At 40.2% G+C, this 18,300-nt stretch overlaps 1 protein-coding gene across 3 annotated transcripts; it reads right to left on the reverse strand.

The window, feature by feature from the left end:
• Window positions 1-981: 981 nt before the first annotated feature.
• On the reverse strand, window positions 982-16,991 carry cfbl (complement factor b, like). 3 transcript variants are annotated; one of them, XM_024397778.2, is made up of 18 exons: window positions 16,957-16,991; window positions 10,218-10,430; window positions 9,934-10,119; window positions 9,559-9,741; window positions 9,308-9,394; window positions 5,972-6,114; window positions 5,674-5,821; window positions 5,411-5,539; window positions 5,176-5,271; window positions 4,225-4,362; window positions 3,991-4,097; window positions 3,413-3,542; window positions 3,070-3,211; window positions 2,846-2,925; window positions 2,646-2,752; window positions 2,423-2,558; window positions 2,158-2,210; window positions 982-1,939 (listed from the first exon to the last, which is right to left on the reverse strand). In XM_024397778.2, exons 1-18 carry the CDS (start codon window positions 16,985-16,987, stop codon window positions 1,757-1,759), a joined length of 2,292 nt encoding a protein of 763 aa, XP_024253546.2. In that variant the 5' UTR covers window positions 16,988-16,991; the 3' UTR covers window positions 982-1,756. The 3 variants fall into 3 exon arrangements, with proteins under 3 accessions (XP_024253546.2, XP_024253545.2, XP_024253544.2); XM_024397777.2 differs by lacking the exon at window positions 16,957-16,991 and adding an exon at window positions 10,935-11,025; XM_024397776.2 differs by lacking the exon at window positions 16,957-16,991 and adding an exon at window positions 10,935-11,000 and having other exon boundaries at window positions 10,218-10,439.
• Window positions 16,992-18,300: the final 1,309 nt, after the last annotated feature.

Genomic DNA, 18,300 nt, shown 5'->3' on the forward strand with positions numbered 1-18,300 from the left:
TTAATAAGATAATTAAATTAAATCAGAAAAATTGGTAATTTTGGTATAGAATTTTGGAATTTTTGTTTGTGTATAAAGTACTTGGCAACATTAAAAAATTACCAATCATTTCAGTGGTTTTGTTATCATCGCAATAGTAACATATATATTTTATGTTAAAATTATAGGCAGTGTTCATGATGATAAATAAGTACTTTGCAAGGTTTTCCCAAAATTCGGACACAAATTTACATTCAAAGAACAAGTGAGACAGATTCTCACCTTCTTTTTCACAGAAAACGCAGATATCATCAATAGCCAATTCCTCAATAAATAGTTCCGCTTATTAAATGGCCACTGTGACGTCTCGGTCTTTGATCGTATACACTGAGTGTACAAAACACGTTAGGAACACCTGCTCTTTCCATGACAAACTGACCAGGTGAAAGCTATGATCCCCTACCTCCACTTCAATCAGTACAGATGAAGTGGAGGAGACATGGATTGTCTATGTGTGCATTCAGAGGGTGAATGGGAAGACAAAATATTTAAGTGCCTTGGTTTGAGAGTGTCAAGAACTGAAACACTGCTGGGTTTTCACGCTCAACAACAGTCAGCCAATTTGACACAAGTGTGGGAAGCAATTGGAGTCAACAACCCTGTGGAACGCCTTCGACACCTTGTCGAGTCCATGTCCCGATGAATTGAGGCTGTTCTGACGACAAAAGGTCAGGTAACTCAATATTAATAACGAATTGACACACTCCTCGACCATTCAACACTGATCGGTTTCTGGGTCATGGAGGAGAGAGGAAGGACTTTTCCCAAACGAGAAAAGGCCTCATACTACTCAAACACTGATTGGTTTCTGGGTCATGGAGGAGAGAGGACAGAAGAGCGAGAGAGAGAGAGGGTGGAGGACGGACTTTTTTTCAAATGAGAAAAGACCAAGAGGCTTTAAAACCAGGCATTATACATGGATGGACTACAGAAAGGAAATGCTTGAAGGTGAGGTAATGAGTTTATTAATTATCATTAGTTAAGAACACTTTCATTGATAACTAGAGTTCGATTCAACAACCTATTTTTGTAAGACGTGTCTGTTCATTGCAGTAGATACATGATTGTAAATCAACTTTTGTTAAGACATCTTCATCACGGTCTCTATTTCTTAAACGTTGTATACACATTTTTCACATTTGTGTTTTTTTCACTAGAAATTATTGCTTATGGGTACTTTCGTGTGTGTGTGTGTAAAATATTACTGTTATCAGATTTTTTTTATTAATAGATTGTAGATATGTATTAAATGTGGTGTTTTGCAAAAAGCTACAGTATATATCCATTGTTTAGTTGGAATGGAATGTTTGTTTACTCAATTTGACTATGCTATGTGGTTGTCTCACCTAGCTATCTTAAGATGACTGAGTCACTATGGATATGAGCATCCACTAAATGTCAAATGTAAATGTTTTACATATAGATCTCATATTACTGTCTTGAATATTTTTTTCATTTTTATATTGATGTTACAAATGTTTCATTTGTACAGTTCTTGTGTTTACATTTGACTGTGTAAAAAAAAAGTTTTGCCAAAAAAACATTTGTTTCTCTGAAATGAAACCATCAAGTGATCGATTTGAAACAAATACCTGTCATTGAATAACGATGCCATAATTAGGGTGAAAAAACACACCAATCTCTTGTATAAGTTCTTTAAACAGAAAAGATACTTAACCAACATTTCTGAAAATAGAGTGTTTTGGAATGAAACTCTTCAATTCTCTAAAAACTCAAGAGGTTGATAATCTTCTGTATCATTCCCCAAATACTTCTTTAGAAACGGCACAACTTTAAAGAGGTTGATGTGGAAATCTCTGGACTTTTCACTAGACTCCTGTTTGACATCACTGTTACCACCAGGGCACAGGTTCTTGGTTCCCCAGCTGATCACGCCAACCTATGAACAATGGAAGAGGTGTCAGTACAGTACTAATCACCTGTCGATTACGAAGACCCCAGAGGTTTGCAAATACATTTTACAGAAATAAATATGGAATAATCATTGTAGAAAAAAGAAAAGCACAAAAAGTATGTGGAAAGTAGATAGAAAGTTGCCACTTTGCTAGAGCCTGTTTCTCTGCTGTATGTACTGTAGATATGGCCAGAATGTCTCACCTGGATGGTGCGGTGTTCATCATAGTCCTTAAACACAGCTCCACCGGAGTCACCTGCACACACGCACACGCACACACACAAGTACACACATGCAAACAAATGAAAAGGTAAGACAAAGTAATAGAGAACCCTTTTCATCTTTAACAAGTTACAATACTTCTATTACAATAATACTAATTCAAATCACAAGGTTTGCATTACATTGAGAACAGATATAAACAAACAGTGAGTTCCTCATCTAATGTTCCATGAACTGTTAACATACCTTTGCAGGCAACATTATCTCTAGTAGGTTGTTTCCCACCCGTGCACAGGAAGTTATCAGTCACAATATCCTTTAGATTAAGTGGTGTTATGCCTTCTACCTCAGTAACAGCCATTTCGATACAATTGTCCCTCAACTAAAGAGAAAAATATATGAGAGGCGCACATATGGGCATCATCCATTGGTGTGTGTGTGTGTGGTCAGACATCATACAAGCACTCACCTGATCCTGAAGCTTTAGTCTGGCATCGCTACGTTGATCCATTTGTTCCTTTTTATCATATGAAATGAAACTGACTTCTTCTAATGGATTTTTGAACAATAGCTGTTCTGCAAGGATAACAATATATGAGGCAAGGCAACATACAGTGCCTAGATGAACCTTGTATCTTGGTGGATAGGCTGTGTGTGCTGTAACTGTACCTTGTTGCTTGCAGGTGATAGCCTCTCCTACCAGTCTTAAAGCGCCACTTGTTTCCTTTGTGCAAGGGATGCAAATTGGTCTGAGGAACACAGTAAAGCAAGAATGCGTAAAGGAAACAACGTGTGCTTCACACGTTACTACAGAGATGATTTAGATTCAGATCTGAAGGGCTGTGTCATCATATTCAATCTGGTTACCTTCAGAATAATATCAGAAGTCTTACCTTATGTGGATAGAGACATCTACATCATTCTTCAGTTTGATGAGAGCTACGTCGTAATCATAGAACTCGTTTATCCCGTCATTCTTTTTACCGTTGATATTATAATCAGGATGTAATATTATACGTGATGCTCCCTTTATAACTGTTAAGAGGCAGAACTAGAGTGTAATTCAACAAACATGTTGCTTACAACTTACAATATCACCAGGTTACTTGTTCAAGTAAATGTGGCATCCGGACATATTTCCTAGTAATGATGATAATCACTTAAAAAAAACAAGATTATTCAACAAAAAATTGTTTAGGTGTAAGTGCAAATGTTTTTGAGGGGGGCTGGTTATACCTTGATTTTCCCCCATTGCAATACGGATATTGTCTGCCTTGTCATCGAACTTGAAGCAGTGAGCAGCGGTCAAGATGAAGCGGCGAGTGACCAGAGACCCCATGCATTTACTAGCTTTTCCTTCCTCGTGCTATGGTATCAGGAGAGAGAGGTTGAACATACATACAGTAAATGACAACAGGCAAGCATTTGCATCAATATCTAATTTAAATGTCAACAGGATTTCATTTTTTTGTGCACTGGGATGAGATAGAGTATGGGAGGTGTGTGTCAGCCATTTGTCACTCCCATAGCACAAATAACCTGAAACATTGCTTTGCAGAAGCACACTACGAGTGATGATTGAATTCAGGACTTAAATGACAGGCGAGGTCTACTGTATACTGTTAGTGATCAAATCAAATTCTAACTTAAATATTATCATTTAAATGAAATCGAATCAATTATAAGTTAGTATATCTGTCATGTATTGGTAATGACAGTGCACACTAAATCAAATCTGAACATGAAGGCCACAGAAAGGCCACTGGGTCATTGATGAAATAATCAAGGGTGAAAATCAGGCACTGTGTTGTTACTGTGTTGTCAATCCGTGCCATCCAGGGGTATCTTTGACGTATGGTGTTTGGGGTATTGTCATCATAGTTTTTATGGAGTCCACAAACACCCACAACCTGGCTTTCATCTATGTGGAGGAGAGAGGTGACTCAACACACTGATACAAAGACACTAAAATACAGAATAATATCCATGCAGAGACGCATAGAAATCTACACATTCTTCTATATTGTTGTTTAATTTAGGACTCTTACCAATTATATCATCAAAGGTTTTTTCCAAATCAATAACATTCTTTAGTTTAAAATAATGCCTCTCGCCGTTCCTTTTTGTCACTAGTGGCATGATATCTTCATCAAAAATGTCACTTCCGACACCAAAAACATAAACATCTAAAAAAAAAACAAGAGGAAGTGGCAAAAACATTAGGCATGAGATGAATCAAGAACGGTAACCTACTTGAGACAATAGCTGGCTTGAATTTGAATATTGTACTGAGTGCTGAGTGCCACAAATCATTGTTCAGAAATGGTTGATTTATTCCTGAGCAAACTGGTGTGTGTGTGTGTGTTTGGCCTTGCTCAGTCTATAGCTAGAAAGCCACCAGGGATGGGCAACTTTATTGGGGGTGGGCTAATTGACTATCAGTGACTGACATAACAAGAGAAACTGCTGATGCACAAACAAATTCCACCTTGTGTATTCTACTATTTTTAACTCGGAACAGTAAGTTAAGATCCTGACAGTTCCTGTCACACCCTGACCTTAGAGATCCTTTTAATTCTCTATTTGGTTAGGTCAGGGTGTGACTAGGGTGGGCAATCTATGTTTTCTATTTCTTTGTTGGCCTGGTATGGTTCCCAATCAGAGGCAGCTGTTTATCGTTGTCTCTGATTGGGGATCATATTTAGGCAGCCTTTTCCACCTGTTGTTTGTGGGATCTTGTTTTTGTGTAGTGCCTGTCAACACTGCATTTACTTCACGTTTTGTTTGTTCGGTATTGTTTTTGGTGAGTTTCATTTATTAAAACAAGTGGAACTCTGCGCACGCTGCGCCTTCGTCCATTTATTCCAACGATCGTGACAGTTCCTAAAATATTTTTGGAGTAAATTGATCTGAGGGCCTTCAAAAGGAGGAGAATAGTTGAGAGTAGAATGTCAGGTTGTTGTTAAATGTTATGACCACACAAAAAGTTTTGACCTCACCAAGATATTTTTCCCGTTTTGTCTTGTTATTCATGTACACCGATTCCCTAATTTTGGCCATTGTGTTTTCAGGGCTACCCCCCATGTTGTAAGCACCTGCAAGTAAAGAGATTCAAGGGATTATTACTGAGCTGACCAAAGGTGAACAAAAGCTTTAAAAAAAAAAGAAGCTACGAATTGCAATACATTCAAATACTTTCCATACAAATATACATGAATAATAGCAATACAGTACCATCTGTGAAGAAGATGAGGACATGGTGGATCTCCATGAATAGCATTTCATTTCGTTGTTTTTGGATAGCCATGCGTTCCAGGATGGTTTTAAATGCAAGGTTGAGATTGGTCCCAACATTATCTCTAGCTGTGAAAAAGTATATGCGCACACACATAAACACACTGTTTGTCACATTACATTTGACCTAGCCACTGGATAAGTGTATTGTTTGGGCAATGATGATGTAAGTACATACAGTATATGGTAAATGTTTTGCTCACCATCATATTTAAAGTTGTCCAAGTCATCCAAGACTTTCTCAAGTGGTTTTCTTTTATCTCCAGAAAAATCTATTATGTTGACAACCTCTAATACGTCAGAGGCGAAGAAAATTATTTCGTAATTTGGGCTGACTGAAAAGGAGCTAACCTGTGAAAGGTGAAGACACAAAACAGGATAATGTTTAATGATCTGTCAAAGAATGTGAGAGGAACACTGTGGTAAACCAATAACTGATTCCATATTGTCAGACATTTCTATCAGCTACATAACATACTTTGTGAGTGACTCGTGACACACCTTTGTGATAAGTTTCTTGACAGCATTTCTTGCACTGTTAAAGTCTGTCTCCGCAATGCTGTCAGATATGTCCATAGCAATGTACATGTTAAGCTTTCCACCTTTATCTATTGTGATCTTCTTTCCTTCCTGATCTGTGTCATCTGAAAGGCACCAGCAGGATATATTACTTTGACAATCACAGGTGGAAAAGGAGGATATTTGAGGATATGTGAAAGGTTTAGCAAATACAGTGCATTCGGAAAGTATTCAGACCCCTTCATTTTTTCCACATTTTGTTACGTTACAGCCTTATTCTAAAATGGATTAAATAAAAACAGTTCCTCATCAATCTACACACATAATAACAAAGCAAAAACAGGTTTTTAGAAATGGTTGCAAATGTATTAAAAATAAAAAACAGAAATACCTTATTTACAGTTGAAGTCAGTAAAAATTCCCTATCTTAGGTCAGTTAGGGTCACCACCTTTATTTTAAGAATGTGAAATGTCAGAATAATAGTAGAGTGATTTATTTCAGCTTTTATTTCTTTCATCACATTGCCAGTGGGTCAGAATTTTACATACTAATTGAGTGTATCTGGTAGCAGTGCCTTTAAATTGTTTAACTTGGGTAGCCTTCCACAACCTTCCCACAATAAGTTGGGGGAATTTTGGCCCATTCCCCCTGACAGAGCTGGTGTAACGAAGTCAGGTTTGTAGTTCCGGGCTTTGTGATGGCCACTCCAATACCTTGATTTTGTTGTCCTTAAGCCATTTTGCCACAACTTTGGAAGTATGCTTGGGGCCTGTGTCCATTTGGAAGACCCATTTGTGACCAAGCTTTAACGTCCTGACTGATGTCTTGAGATGTTGCTTCAATATATCCACATAATTTTCCTACCTCATGATTCCATCATTTTGTGAAGTGCACCAGTCCCTCCTGCAGCAAAGCACACCCACAAAATGATGCTGCCACCCCCGTGCTTCACGGTTGGGGTGGTGTTCTTCGGCTTGCAAGCCTCCCACTTTTCCTCCAAACATAACGATGGCCATTATGGCCAAACAGTTCTATTTTTGTTACATCAGACCAGAGGACATTTCTCCAAAAGGTACAATCTTTGTCCCCATGTGCAATTGCTAACCGTAGTCTGGATTTTTTAATGGCTGTTTTGGAGCAGTGGCTTCTTCCTTGCTAAGCGGCCTATCAGGTTATGTTGATATAGGACTCATTTTACTGTGGATATGGATACTTTTGTACCCGTTTCCTCCAGCATCTTCACAAGGTCCTTTGCTGTTGTTCTGTGATTGATTTGCACTTTTCGCACCAAAGTACTTTCATCTCTAGGAGACAGAACGCATCTCCTTCCTGAGCGGTATGATGGCTGCGTGGTCTCATGGTGTTTATACTTGCATACTATTGTTTGTACAGATGAACGTGGTACCTTCGGGCGTTTGGAAATTGTTCCCAAGGATGAACCAGACTTGCGGAGGTCTACAATTTAGTTTCTGAGGTCTTGGCTGATTTCTTTAGATTTTCCCATGATGTCAAGCAAAGAGGCACTGAGTTTGAAGGTACACCTTGAAATGCATCCACAAGTACACCTCCAATTGACTAAAGTTATGTCATTTATGCTATCAGAAGCTTCTGAAGCCATGACGTAATCTTCTGGAATTTTCCAAGCTTTTTAAAAGGCAGTGTATGTAAACTTCTGACCCACTGGAATTGTGATGCAGTGAATTATAAGTGAAATAATCTGTCTGTAAACAATTATTGGAAAAATGACTTGTGTCATGCACAAAGTAGATGTCCTAACCAACTTGCCAAAACTATAGTTTGTTAACAAGAAATTTGTGGAGTGGTTGAAAAACAAGTTTTAATGACTCCAACCTAAGTGTATGTAAACTTCCGACTTCAGACCCTTTGCTATGAGACTCGAAATTGAGCTCCGGTGCATCCTGTTTCCGTTAATCATCCTTGAGATGTTTTTACAACTTGATTGGAGCCCACCTGTGGTAAATTCTATTGACTGGACATGATTTGGAAAGGCACACACCTGTCTATATCAGGTGCCACAGTTGACCGTGCATGTCAGAGCAAAAACCAAGCCATGAGGTCGACAGGAATTGTCCGAAGAGCTCTGAGACAGGATTGTGCTGAGGCACAGATCTGGGGAAGGGTACCAAAAAATGTCTGCAGCATTGAAGGTCCCCAAGAACACGGTGGCTTTCTTAAATGGAAGAAGTTTGGAACCACCAAGACTCTCCCTAGAGCTGGCCGCCCGCCCAAACTGAGCAATCGGGGGAGAAGAGCCTTGATCAGGGAGGTGACCAAGAACCTGATGGTCACTCTGACAGAGCTCTGTGGAGATGGGAGAACCTTCCAGAAGGACAACCATCTCTGCAGCACTTCACCAATCAGGCCTTTATGATAGAGTGGCCAGACGGAAGCCACTCCTCAGTAAAAGGCACAGCCCGCTTGGAATTGGCCAAAAGGCACCCAAAGACTCTAAGACCATGAGAAACAAGAATCTCTGGTCTGATGAAACCAAGATTGAACTCTTTGGCCTGAATGCCAACTGTCACGATGAAGCATGGTGTGGCAGCATCATGCTGTGGGGATGTTTTTCAGTGGCAGGGACTGGGAGACTAGTTAAGATCGAGGGAAAGATGAACGGAGCAAAGTACAGAGTGATCCTTGATAAAAAAAAACACATGATCCAGAGTGCTCAGGAACTTAAACTGGGGCGAAGGTTCACCTTCCAACAGGACAATGACCCTAAGCACACAGCCAAGAGAATGCAGAAGTGGCTTCGGGACAAGTCTCTGAATATCCTTGAGTGGCACAGCCAGAGCCCGGACTTGAACCTGATCTAACATCTCTGGAGAGCCCTGAAAATAGCTGTGCAGAGACGCTCCACATCCAACCTCACAGAGCTTGAGAAGATCTGCAGAGAAGAATGGGTGAAACTCCCCAAATACAGGTGTGCCAAGCTTGTAGTGTAATACCCAAGAAGACTCAAGGCTGTAATCGCTGCCAAAGGTGCTTCAACAAAGTACTGAGTAAATGGTTTGAATAATGATGTGATATTTCAGTTTTTTACCTGTAATATATTTGAAAAAAATGTATAAACTGTTTTTCTCTGTCATTATGGTGTATTGGGTGTAGATTAACGAGGAAAAACAATTTAATCTATTTTAGAATAAGGCTGTAACGTGACAAAATGTGGAAAACGTCAAGGGGTCTGAATACTTTCTGAATGCACTGTATACCGATAAAGTTATGGTGAATGAAAATGGAATAAAGACTTCAACAAATAAACAATTGATGATATATTAGGTGCTATGAAGACCTACCAACGGGCGCTGCCATCTGAAGGCTCTCTCTGATAGCACTGCCGAAGGCCTCCGTGACCTCCAGTGCAGTGTCATACGTGTGTTTGTCTGCAACAAGAACAAAAGAATCAGACAACCACAGGATAAATCTCTATTTTTCACAGTGGACTGTACATGACAATCTTTTGGCATCTTTGAGCAATGGACTAGTCGTGACTGCGTTGTGTTGCTTGGAAAACTGTTATTGTTTTGGGTGTCTTTCTGGGCCTTACAGTAACATTGAGGCTCAGTCCCAGTCCATTGGCCACTCTCTTGACATACACGTGTCTTTGACCCCAACAAATGTAAGCTGTCGTCACAGCGGTAAGACAATATGTCGTCAATGCCAAAACTGGAACCAGACCTCCTAGCACCTGCTGGAATCCCAGGGTCAGCACAGCGATCTTCACTTCCTGCTGTAAGAGAACGGTGGGAGAAAGTCAGAGACAAATGGAGAGGGAGGGTGTCAGGGAGGCAGGAAGAGTATAGCATGTTGCATAGGTAGTTATTGTGTAGGCTGTGGCACTGAACGCCATTTATAATGTGTCATTCCGACCAGAGGGTCCTGAGGAGATAAACGGAGAGACAGTTGACAGTTTTCTACTCACAGTCACGGCTGCATATGGGTGTGCCCCCACTCCACTTCCCATTGACTTGGCACACACGGGAGGCTGAGCCGCGCAGTGAGTATCCCGAATAACACTCATACGTGGTCTTATTGTTGACAAAATATTGCGATTGTACAGGCAAGACAGAACCACTTTCTAAAACCAAGGGGTTGGGGCATTCGATCACTAAAGAAGAAGAAAACAAAATGGATGGTCCTGTTTCAGTAGCATTTCTCTTATTTCAAATACTGTCTTCGTGGAAGATATCAGGCATCGTCACTTACTTTTGCACTGCTGAGGAGGTCTTCTTTTTGGTGGTGGCTTCCAAGTTCCGCTTTTCAGGCACGAGCGAGTTAAAGCAGGATGTGGATAGTACCCTTCTGGACAATGGTATATCATAATGCTGCCATACTCAAGCTTCTTAGTGAGAGTGTAACTACCTCCTTCCATGCCCATTCTCTCCTCATTACAGGTGACTTCACACAGAACACCTACACCTGTGGGGTCAGTGTGGGAAAATGTCCATTTATTTTACACGTGCATGCCTGTATGACTGGCCTGGGCCATGTTGGGATTCTGGCTAGAATACCAGAACACATCCGAGTTTTACCAACCCAGAATTCTTAATAGTATACAGAACCCTAATGGATGGAGTCAAAGCTGAACATGTGTGTGTAGGTACACGAGTGAAATTTAAGACCCTAATTATAATTTATGTTGAATATTATGATATTCAACAATATTAATATAATCACCCCAAACATAAAGTCTCACTTTGATGAACACCCAGTCAAAAAGTACAGACAGTGAATCCTATCAAAAACAACACACGTGGTTAAAAACAAATCCTTCCTGGCTATATTTATGTTGAGTACATACATTTATTTTCCATCCATTGTTATACTATCCAGAATACAGGAGCATATGGGACAAATGTTTCTAAAAGGTAAGAAAAGCCAACAGCAGCAGTTTGAATATAAAAGCCATGTCAAGACACTCACCCATATAAAGAGGACATATCAGCAGTGCTACAGACAAACTCCAGAGAACAGACAACTCCATGGTGGCTCACAGGTCAAAAAGTAAAACAATCTGCAGAAGGGTGAATGTTTATATGGAGAAGGTGGGAAGGACAAGGGGGAAGGTATGACTAAAAGCTTGCCGTCACTGTTTAACCTAAAGTCAAATAAAAGAAGATCAATGACCTACAATGAGAAACAAACACACACTCACAAAATGTCCAAAAACTTGCCATACTTCTGCAAATATATATATATATATATATATACACGTTTTTTTAAATCCGAGCCTGTGACTGAGAATTATCTATCAGCTTTATTTTATGAAAATTGATTTATACTTTGAAAAACCACTCGTAGCTAGTACAGTTTATTTTGCAACAGCTTAGACCAAAAAGGTCAAAGGTCTTAGTGTGTATTCCAGTAAGTAAACCTAGCCTCAGCTCTCCAACTGTCTGTGGATAATTCCAGTAAATACAACTTCTTTTTAAAACACCCCCCAGTGTAAAAACATGTTCACATGACCCTCCCCTTGTACTGTAAAATAATATCCACACCCTCCACCCTTATAAAATGAACTCCAAAAATAATGATTACCACCATAAATAACAATAACTGTAGCAAACATGTGGTTATAAACGTGGATATCGACATTTCCACTACCACTTGGTTTTGTGGCACTGGCTGCATACAATGATTAGCTGGGGGGAAATCAGATTTTCAGATTTTCAAAATTTTGACACTAGATTTATATGTCAGAATGGTTCAGATAATAATTACAGAACGAATCCAACAGCAGCGTGCGCTTTGGTTGCGAATGGTATGAACTTTGAACTCTTTTTCACTACAGAAGTGATACCTCCTAGCCGTTGAGTTAGCAACAGCAGAGGCAGAGAGTTAGGAAAAACAGACAGAGTATCCTGTCTATCACCCAATGACGTAATCTGTCTATCACCCAACGACGTTACTACAACGTATCCAATTGACAACCAGAGACATTCTTCAAAGGACTCGGTTTGGCAACACGGCCTTCCATCTACCACCAACCTACCGAAGCGCAGCTCAGAGTAAATATTTATTGCATTTTCCTTTTCCAAATGGGCGGTAATTTAGAATGCATCAGATACTGTATTTACGATAGCACAGCTTCTCCCTGTGTCCCTCAGTCTTCCCGCTCTTTCACTCAAACCCAGCCCTTTTCCTTTGTGTAACAAGCTGTCATATCTATTCCGCCCGCTAGGGACGGATGAGACTGAATTAAGATGAGGATTAATATTGACTGCTATTGATGTAAAATATTACTAGGTCATTAAGAGTTTATTCGGAAGATAACAGCTCTATAAATATTATTTTGTGGTGCCCGACTCTCTTGTTAATTACATTTACATGATTAGCTCAATCAGGTGATATTAATTACGGAGAAATTATTCTATAGAATAGCATGTCATATCACTTAATCCGGCAAAGCCAAAGACACAACACTTCACTACATTCCTAAAGAAGACAATGTACTTTTTACTCCATACATTTTCCCTGAAACCCAAAAGTACTCGTTACATTTTGACAAGAAAATGGTCCAATTCACACACTTATCAAGAGAACATCCCTGGTCATCCCTACTGCCTCTGATCTGGCAGACTCACTAAACACATGCTTCAGTTTGTAAATTATGTCTGAGTGTGCCCCTGGCTATCCATCAATAAAAAATGTTTTAAGATTGTCTCGTCTGGTTTGCCTAATATAAAGAACTTGAAATGATTTATACTTTTGATACTTAAGTATATTTAAAACCAAATACTTTTAGACTTTTACTCAAGTAGTATTTTACTGGGTGACTTTCGCTTTTACTTGAGTCATTTTATATTAAGGTATCTTTACTTTTACTCATGTATGACAATTGAGTACTTTTTCCACCTCTAGAAATGTGGCTTTATGGAAGACTTTATATAGTAAAACCTGCAAAATGGCGAATGTAAATCATGAAAAAAATGCACTACCCTCCCTGTGCCCATATAAAACACACACTACCCTCCCTGTGCCCATATAAAAACACACACTACCCTCCCTGTGCCCATATAAAACACACACTACCCTCCCTGTGCCCATATAAAACACACACTACCCTCCCTGTGCCCATATAAAACACACACTACCCTCCCTGTGCCCATATAAAACACACACTACCCTCCCTGTGCCCATATAAAACACACACTACCCTCCCTGTGCCCATATAAAACACACACTACCCTCCCTGTGCCCATATAAAACACACACTACCCTCCCTGTGCCCATATAAAACACACTACCCTCCCTGTGCCCATATAAAAACACACACTACCCTCCCTGTGCCCATATAAAACACACTACCCTCCCTGTGCCCATATAAAACACACACTACCCTCCCTGTGCCCATATAAAACACACACTACCCTCCCTGTGCCCATATAAAACACACACTACCCTCCCTGTGCCCATATAAAACACACACTACCCTCCCTGTGCCCATATAAAACACACACTACCCTCCCTGTGCCCATATAAAACACACACTACCCTCCCTGTGCCCATATAAAACACACACTACCCTCCCTGTGCCCATATAAAACACACACTACCCTCCCTGTGCCCATATAAAACACACACTACCCTCCCTGTGCCCATATAAAACACACACTACCCTCCCTGTGCCCATATAAAACACACACTACCTTCCCTGTGCCCATATAAAACACACACTACCCTCCCTGTGCCCATATAAAAACACACACTACCCTCCCTGTGCCCATATAAAACACACACTACCCTCCCTGTGCCCATATAAAACACACTACCCTCCCTGTGCCCATATAAAACACACACTACCCTCCCTGTGCCCATATAAAACACACACTACCCTCCCTGTGCCCATATAAAAACACACACTACCCTCCCTGTGCCCATATAAAACACACTACCCTCCCTGTGCCCATATAAAACACACACTACCCTCCCTGTGCCCATATAAAACACACATTACCCTCCCTGTGCCCATATAAAACACACATTACCCTCCCTGTGCCCATATAAAACACACGCTACCCTCCCTGTGCCCATATAAAAACACACTACCCTCCCTGTGCCCATATAAAACACACGCTACCCTCCCTGTGCCCATATAAAAACACACTACCCTCCCTGTGCCCCCACACCCCAGTACATTTCGAATTGTCCATAACCATGTTATTATGTTAATCATCTGTAAATTCAGTCTGATGTTTGGTTGATAAGGGATTATCTCTCTCTCAAACTTCTGACACAGTACTACACATCTGCAACTGTGACAATAGGAAAGCCATAGTTACTAATTTGGAAAGATTGACCAGAATATTTGAGGTTATAGTGAGCTACAGTTTTGTAACAATTAGAAATGGAACTCCCTTCAGAATCACTTTAATTTGCTAAGTACATTTAGGCATACCCAGAATTTAACTCTGTTATTGGTGCTGCCAGCAATAGACAAATGTACAAACAGAATACAGACAGAAGAATTTACACAAAGTCTACATACAAGATATACAATAGTACCGACTCACAGCCGGGGTAGTCGGATGAGGACAGAATTTCAGGACAAAAAAAGACCCACCTATATACAGCAGCTCATTCTTAACAGATATTCCAAGTGCTTTCGCTAGATGATGTCACACATACTCTAGCTTTCATTAAACACACCACTATTCTATGACCGGTCCGTTTAGAGTCACTATTAATCATCTCACATCATCATAGGCTGAAAGGCCTACTGCCATGTCAAAACAACATAGGGATTTTTTTTGGCATTCCCCTTTAAGGTAAAGTTTTTTTTTGGCATTCCCCTTTAAGGTAGTCGCGTCCTGCATTTTTTTAACCTTTATTTAATTGATTATGACAAGTCAGTTATGAACAAATTCTTATTTTGAACGGCATAGGAAAAGTGGGTTAACTGTCTGTTCAGGGACAGAACGACAGATTTGTAACTTGTCAGCTCGGGGATTTGAACTTGCAACCTTCCGGTTATTAGTCCAACGCTCTAACCACTAGGCTACCCTGCCGCCCCAATTGACAGACGAGGCTAGTGTAAACAAGCTAGAGTACACATAGGCTACTTCAGCATTTCCCGTAATTCCTTGGCGCTCCATCCAAAGTGTAATGATTAAATGATAATTTGCGTTTATGCAGTGCTTTTTTCCCTTCTAAGACTCAAAGTACTTTACGTTGCATGAGGCTAACTCGCCCTAATCACCACCAATAGACCTATGCGTCTATCGGATCAATAATTCCTCTGTTAAACTTCAGTTGAATTCATAGTTAACCTACCTGCAGATATATGATCTACATTTGATCAACCTGTTGCAGGAGAACTTTCCTACAATGCAGGAAATGTAAAACTTGTAAGTTATTTGAGGTTTGAAAAGGCTTCTTGAAAAATACTAACGGGCTGACCCGGGAGGACCCATGTAGAACGGGCACTAGTAGAGCTATTAGGTGTCAATGGATAGGGTTCAGCCACCACAGGTCTGTCCAGCAAGAACAAGTCTAAGATATCTCAAATAAAAAATCTAATCAATCAAATATAACTTTATTTGTCACATGCATCGAATAAAACAGGTGCAGACATGAACATGAAATGCTTACTTACGAGCCCTTTCCCAACGATGCTGAGTTAAAAAGTAAGAAACATTCGCTAAAACGAAAATATGATTTTTAAAATAATCAATTAAAAAAAATGAAATAGTAACTAAATAAAACAACAATATCAATAACGAGGGTTTGTACAAGGAGTACCGGTATCGAGTCAATCAATATGCAGGGGTACGAGGTAGTTGATGTGATTGAGGTAATATGTACATGTTGATAGGGGTAAAAGTGACTAGGAAGTCAGGATATATAATAAAAAGAGTAGCAGCAGCGTATGTGAAAGTGTGTCTATATGTGAGTGTGTGTGTGGTGTCATAATGTTGTTATGTTATTGTTTGACCGCTACCTGTTATGGGTATTATGACTCATGCTGTGGTACTCTATAAAATCTGAAAATAAGGTCTGAGGTTAACACAGGCTTGTGATATCTTATACATTTCTTCTATGAGATAATATCAGACAGTTAAACAAGACTTTATGTGCATAGTTTGTTATTACAAAGATGCATCAAAATTCACAAAAAGTGACATTCGCCGATGAAGATATTCTCATAGAACAAAATATATAAGATCTGTGTTTACCACACCATATTTTCAGTGTTTATCCAAAAACCCTACAAAAACTCCATTAATTTACCCATAGGCTTTGTCCAACGAGTTAGTGCCTACAAGAATACACTATTACTATTGCTCTCTATAGCCACAACAGTCAACAGTAATACCATAACTATGGCTGAAATAGGCCAGTATATACACAGATTCTAAACCCAGAGACGCAACATCGGAAGACTTTTGGGGAAGGAAACAGACCAGGACAGAGGTTGGAGTTTGAGAAGTCTATGAGAGAAGTGGAAAATTATTCCTTAGTTGTTCATTTTCTCAAAATCTAATGTTATAAAGTAATTCAGTGTTTTTATTAAAAAGTGTAATAAACTACTGAGATGGTATTGAAGAAAATATTTTATTTCATCATCTTGTGATGTTGTGGTTCTAAATATTTTTATGTGCAACCTAATCCAGTGATTGTCATGCATTGTGTGGGTAGACCACACCCTGGCCATAGAGAGGCTTTTTATTCTCTATTTTGGTTAGGCCAGGGTGTGACTAGGGTGTGCGTTCTATGTTGCTTTTTCTATGTTTTTGTATTTCTTTGTTTTTGGCCGGGTATGGTTCTCAATCAGGGACAGCTGTCTGTCGTTGTCTCTGATTGAGAAACATACTTAGGTAGCTCTTGCCCACATGGGTTTTGTGGGTAGTTGTTTTGTTTTTGCACCTGACAGGACTGTTTAGTTTTTGTTCATTCTCCTTGTTATTTTGTGTTCAGTTTAAATAAAAATAACATGAACACTTACCACGCTGCGCTTTGGTCCACACCTTCTTCATACGACGACCGTTACAGAACTACCCACCAAAAAAGGACCAAGCAGCGTGGTAATCAGGAGCAGAGGGTTCTGGACTCCTGGACTTGGGAGGAGATTTTTATTTTTTTCAGCTTTATTTAACCAGGTAGGCTAGTTGAGAACAAGTTCTCATTTGCAACTGCGACCTGGCCAAGATAAAGCATAGCAGTGTGAACAGACAACACAGAGTTACACATGGAGTAAACAATTAACAAGTCAATAACACAGTAGAAAAAAAGGGGAGTCTATATACATTGTGTGCAAAAGGCATGAGGAGGTAGGCGAATAATTACAATTTTGCAGATTAACACTGGAGTGATAGATGATCAGATGGTCATGTACAGGTAGAGATATTGGTGTGCAAAAGAGCAGAAAAGTAAATAAATAAAAACAGTATGGGGATGAGGTAGGTAAATTGGGTGGGCTATTTACCGATAGACTATGTACAGCTGCAGCGATCGGTTAGCTGCTCAGATAGCAGATGTTTGAAGTTGGTGAGGGAGATAAAAGTCTCCAACTTCAGCGATTTTTTTTGCAATTCGTTCCAGTCACAGGCAGCAGAGAACTGGAACAAAAGGCGGCCAAATGAGGTGTTGGCTTTAGGGATGATCAGTGAGATACACCTGCTGGAGCGCGTGCTACGGATGGGTGTTGCCATCGTGACCAGTGAACTGAGATAAGGCGGAGCTTTACCTAGCATGGACTTGTAGATGACCTGGAGCCAGTGGGTCTGGCGATGAATATGTAGCGAGGGCCAGCCGACTAGAGCATACAAGTCACAGTGATGGGTGGTATAAGGTGCTTTAGTGACAAAACGGATGGCACTGTGATAAACTGCATCCTGTTTGCTGAGTAGAGTGTTGGAAGCAATTTTGTAGATGACATCGCCGAAGTCGAGGATCGGTAGGATAGTCAGTTTTACTAGGGTAAGTTTGGCGGTGTGAGTGAAGGAGGCTTTGTTGCGGAATAGAAAGCCGACTCTTGACTTGATTTTCGATCGGAGATGTTTGATATGAGTCTGGAAGGAGAGTTTACAGTCTAGCCAGACACCTAGGTACTTATAGATGTCCACATATTCAAGGTCGGAACCATTCAGGGTGGTGATGCTGGTCAGGCGTGCGGGTGCAGGCAGCGAACGGTTGAAAAGCATGCATTTGGTTTTACTAGCGTTTAAGAGCAGTTGGAGGCCACGGAAGGAGTGTTGTATGGCATTGAAGCTCGTTTGGAGGTTAGATAGCACAGTGTCCAAGGACGGGCCGGAAGTATATAGAATGGTGTCGTCTGCGTAGAGGTGGA

Source organism: Oncorhynchus tshawytscha, linkage group LG33, assembly GCF_018296145.1.
Source record: "Oncorhynchus tshawytscha isolate Ot180627B linkage group LG33, Otsh_v2.0, whole genome shotgun sequence".
NCBI lineage: Eukaryota > Metazoa > Chordata > Actinopteri > Salmoniformes > Salmonidae > Oncorhynchus > Oncorhynchus tshawytscha.

What these genes read in the sequence shown, in the direction of transcription:
- cfbl (XM_024397776.2), bottom strand. Translation starts at nt 10,995, where the DNA reads ATGGAGTTGTCTGTTCTCTGGAGTTTGTCTGTAGCACTGCTGATATGT. An exon ending in ACCCATATGCAGCCGTGACT is followed by an intron (nt 9,742 to 9,933) that starts GTGAGTAGAAAA and finishes GTTCTCTTACAG; the next exon opens with CAGGAAGTGAAGATCGCTGT. An exon ending in AACCTTTGATGATATAATTG is followed by an intron (nt 4,098 to 4,224) that starts GTAAGAGTCCTA and finishes TCCTCCACATAG; the next exon opens with ATGAAAGCCAGGTTGTGGGT.